The 5,000-nt window shown below is 41.5% G+C and overlaps 1 protein-coding gene across 1 annotated transcript in view; it reads right to left on the minus strand.

Annotated features, from left to right (window-relative positions):
• Positions 1-1,212: 1,212 nt before the first annotated feature.
• Positions 1,213-5,000, minus strand: part of LOC145395627 (nose resistant to fluoxetine protein 6-like) — a gene marked incomplete at its 3' end in the record, with an annotated part of 25,011 nt that continues 21,223 nt past the window's right edge. Inside the window, exons 6-8 of the mRNA XM_080269194.1 lie at positions 3,800-4,001; positions 2,481-2,623; positions 1,213-1,324 (exon numbers count right to left, since the gene is read on the minus strand). Of these exons, the coding sequence (XP_080125320.1) occupies positions 1,213-1,324; positions 2,481-2,623; positions 3,800-4,001 (457 nt within the window). The remainder of the gene's footprint in view (positions 1,325-2,480; positions 2,624-3,799; positions 4,002-5,000) is intronic.

The following is a 5,000-nucleotide window of genomic DNA, read 5'->3' on the forward strand; positions in this document are numbered from 1 at the left end:
ATGGTGGTAGTCGTGGTAGCGATGGTGGTAGTTGTGGTAGCGATGGTGGTAGTTGTGGTAGCGATGGTGGTAGTAGTAGTAGCGATGGTGGTATTGTGGTAGGGATGGTGGTAGTTGTGGTAGCGATGGTGGTAGTCGTGGTATTGTGGTAGGGATGGTGGTAGTTGTAGTAGCGATGGTGGTAGTTGTGGTAGCGATGGTGGTAGTAGAAGTAGTAGTAGTAGTAGCGATGGTGGTAGTTGTAGTTGTGGTGGGGATGGTGGTAGTTGTGGTAGCGATGGTGGTAGTTGTGGTAGCGATGGTGGTAGTTGTAACTGTGGTAGTGATGGTGGTAGTTGTGGTGGGGATGGTGGTAGTTGTGGTAGCGATGGTGGTAGTTGTGGTAGCGATGGTGGTAGTTGTGGTAGCGATGGTGGTAGTTGTGGTAGCGATGGTGGTAGTTGTGGTAGCGATGGTGGTAGTTGTGGTAGGTCTAGGAGTGTATTTTCAGTGATTTCACCTTTGCCGTATTGATGTGTTGCATTTCTTTTTCCTTGGCTGAAACAATTGATTATTCTTGCTTAGATTTGCTTAGATATACAAGGCTATATTAGAGAAAGAATTGATTTAAATGAGGAATAAGTTAGAGGTTGGAATGTGCTAAGGGAGGCTAGGTAAAATAGTATTAAGGTTAATTTGATTTGTGTTATGTCTTTCTGTTTATCTATCTATCTGTCTGTCTATCTATCTTTCTTTCCTTCCTTCCTTCTTTCCTTCCTTCCTTCCTTTCCTTCCTTCCTTCCTTCCTTTCCTTCCTTCCTTCCTTCCTTCCTTCCTTCTTATCTATATATCTGTCCACTTAATTAAAACTCTCTCTCTCTCTCTCTCACACACACACACACACACACACACACACACACACACACACACACACACACACACACACACACACACACACACACACACACACACACACACACACACACTCCCAATCCTAGCAACCTTAACTCAGACAAAGTACACACACACACACACACACACACACACACACACACACACACACACACACACACACACACCCAATCCTAGCAACCTTAACTCAGACAAAGTACACACACACACACACACACACACACACACACACTCCCAATCCTAGCAACCTTAACTCAGACAAAGTACACACACACACACACACACACACACACACACACACACACACACACACACACTGACCTGGTGAGGGCATCAAGAGGTCAAACGAGGTCATTATAGGCAGTTCGATAAGGCAGGTCACCAACACAGCGATGACCCCTGAGATGAAGGTCACTCCCAGGCTCTCGAACAGCTGTGGAGAGAATGGTTGTAGTTGTGGTAGGTGTGGTGGTGGTAGTAGTAGTAGTAGTGGTGGTGGTGGTGTTGGTGGTGGTAGTGGTGGTGGTGGTGGTGGTAGTAGTAGTAGTAGTAGTGGTGGTGTTGGTGGTGGTGGTAGTTGTGGTAGTTAATAATAATAATAATAATAATGTTAATAATAATAGTAGTAGTTGTAGTAGTAGTAGTAGTAGTAGCAGCAGTAATAATAATAATAATAATAATAATAATAATAATAATAGTAGTAGTTGTAGTAGTAGTAGTAGTAGTGGGGATAGACAAGTGTGTAAGTGTAAAATAGTTAAAGGAGTTTGTTACATGGAAAGATTTTATATATATCTACCTATCTATCTATCTATTATCTGTCTAGTATCTATCTATCTATCTACCTGTCAGTCTATCTCTCTATCTGTCTATCTATCTATCTATCTACCTGTCTATCTATCTATCTGTCTATATCCATACCTGTCTATCTATCAGTGTCTTTTTATATATGTATAATTATGAATATGTATTTATATATATATCTATTTCTGTCTCTGCTTATCTCTATCTATCTGTCTATTCACCTGTCTATCTATCTGTCTATTCACCTACCTGTCTATCTATCTGTCTGTCTATTCGCCTATCTCTGTACCTATCTATATATCTATCTGTCTATCCATCCATCTATCTATCTATCTATCTATCCTTCAATCAGTCATTCAGTCACTCTAGCTGTCAGTCTATCTATCCATCTATCTATATCTATCTATCTGTCTATCCATCCATCCATTTATCCATCTATCCATCCCTCTATTTATCTATCTGTCTATCTATCAATCCATTCATCCATCTATCCATCCCTCTGTCCATCTGTCTATCCGTCTATCTATCTGTCTATCCATCTATCCATCTCTCTGTCCATCTATCTATCCGTCTATCTATCTGTTTATCAATCCATCCATTCATCCATCCATCCCTCTGTCAATCTGTCTATCTATCTATGTCTATCCATCCATCCATCCATCCATATATCTATATATCTATCCTTCAGTCAATCATTCACTCAATCTATCAGTCTATCCATCCATCTATCCATCCATCTATCCTTCAGTCATTCACTCTATCTATCCATCCATCTATCCACGCACCTTGCTCAGGTAGTTGTAATAGGTGGGTAGGTAGAGAATAGAGGACCACCACGACTGAACCACTGGAGCGATCAGGTACATGGCGAAGGTGAGGCGTGCAAGTGGCCTCCAGCCGGGATAGGAGAGAATTCGGTCCACACTGGCTGATAGGAGATAGTGATGATAAGAATAATAGTAGTAGTACTAATGATAATAGTAGTAGTAGTAGTAATAATGATAATAAGGATAATAATAGCAATAATAATAGTAATAATAGTAGTAGTAGTAGTAATAATAATAATAATAATAATAATAATAATAGCAATAATAATAGTAATTATAGTAGTAGTAGTAGTAGTAATAATAATAATAATATCAATAATAATAGTAATAATAGTAGTAGTAATAATAATAATAATAATAATGACAATAATGATAATAATGATAATGATAATAATAATAATAATAATAATAATAATAATAATAATAATAATGATGATGATGATGATGGTGACTGGTAACTCATATTAAGAGAGAGAGAGAGAGAGAGAGAGTTGATGAATAAATGGATGGATAGATAGATAGGTATGTGGGTTGATAGATAAATTGATAGATAGATAAGTGGTTAGGTACACACAGACAGAGAGAGAGATAGATAGATAGATAGATAGACAGATAGATATATAGATAGATAAATAGATAGACAGACAGACAGTAAAGACAGTATTGCCTCAGGAGATAGGAAGAGGGGAAAAGAAAGTTAGAGAAAGTAAGCTAACTTTACCTGTAAATAAAAGAAAGACAGGAGAGAGAGAGAGAGAGAGAGAGAAAGAGAGAGAAAGTGAGAGAGAGAGAGAATGAGAGAGAGAGAGAATGAAAGTGAGAGAAAGAGAGAAAGAGAGAGAGAGAGAAAGAGTAGCTGTATATATTTATGTAGATAGATAGATAGATAGATAGATAGATACATACATACATAACATACATACATACATATATATATGTGAAATATAGATAGATAGATGGATTGAGAGAGAGAGAGAGAGAGAGAGAGAGAGAGAGAGAGAGAGAGGAGAAATAGATGGATAGATAAGAAATAAAAGTAAATAGACATATAGATAGACAGACAGATAGATAGATAGATAGATATAGATCGGGAAGTGGCAAGAGGGAGAGGGGAAGAGGAGAGAGAGAGACAGACAGACAGACAGATGATACAGATAGATAGATAAATACATAGACAGGCAGACAGACAGATAGACAGACAGACATATATAGAGAGACACATAGACACACAGATAGATAAATAAATACGTACACAGGTAGATAATTAGCTTTCTCACCTGCATTTCCGGTATGACAGGTAAACACGACCCACGCCAGACACAGGCCCCACGCAAGCCTCCCCAGCGGACCGTACGTGGCTGCTACCGTAGGGTATTCTTTCCAGCTCCTCTCAGGGAATACGTGGTTATAGGGATAGAGGCCAAGTACGAGGGCCAGACCCAAGCATATAGCAGCTACGTAGCCTAGTACCACGACCCACTGTGGAGAGACGGAGGTAGATAGAGATTGATAGGGAGAGGAATTGATAGATGGGTAGACTCAAATATCTGCTATTACTTCCCTATGTGGTGAGAGAGAGACTGTGACAATATCGGGAAATCCGCCTCACACGGCACACAGGGAATACTTGCACTCTCCCATTCCTGCCCGTGAATCTATCTATAGCCCGACGCCCCGATCCCGCAAAGGGTGGCCGCAGACAAAACGCCTCCAAGTCACTCTGTCACCCACCATTTGACTACCCTCCCCCCAACCCCCCCCTCCCTCATATACCTCTCAACTCCATCCCTCCACCTCATCCTCGGTCTACCCCTCCCTCTCCCTCCCTCCACCTCACCTACATACACCCTCTTAGTCAGTCGTTCATTCTCCATTCTCTCCACATGTCCAAACCACCTCAGTGCATTTCTCCTAATCTTCTAAACCACTCTAACAATTATTGTGTAAAGGACTGTGCTATTTACAAGAGTGCCAACCCTCATTCATATACCTCCCACCCTCAGCACTATTTCTCCCACCCTCAGCACTATTTCTCCCACCCTCAGCACTATTTCTCCCACCCTCAGCACTATTTCTTCCACCCTCCAGCGCTATTTCTCCCACCACGTGCTTAGAGGCGTCGTATCGTATTCTTAAAGGCCTCGCCACCACCTGCTTAGAGGCGTCGTATCGTATTCTTAAAGGCCTCTCCAGGTGCTTAGAGGCGTCGTATCATATTCTCAAAGGCCTCTCCACCACGTGCTTAGAGGCGTCGTATCGTATTCTCAAAGGCCTCTCCACCACGTGCTTAGAGGCGTCGTATCATATTCTCAAAGGCCTCTCCACCACGTGCTTAGAGGCGTCGTATCGTATTCTCAAAGGCCTCTCCACCACGTGCTTAGAGGCGTCGTATCGTATTCTCAAAGGCCTCTCCACCACGTGCTTAGAGGCGTCGTATCGTATTCTCAAAGGCCCCGCCACCACCTGTTTAGAGGCGTC

The sequence above is a fragment of the Coenobita brevimanus genome, chromosome 32 (assembly GCF_032717465.1).
Source record: "Coenobita brevimanus isolate Jiangsu-jjx chromosome 32, ASM3271746v2, whole genome shotgun sequence".
Lineage (NCBI taxonomy): Eukaryota > Metazoa > Arthropoda > Malacostraca > Decapoda > Coenobitidae > Coenobita > Coenobita brevimanus.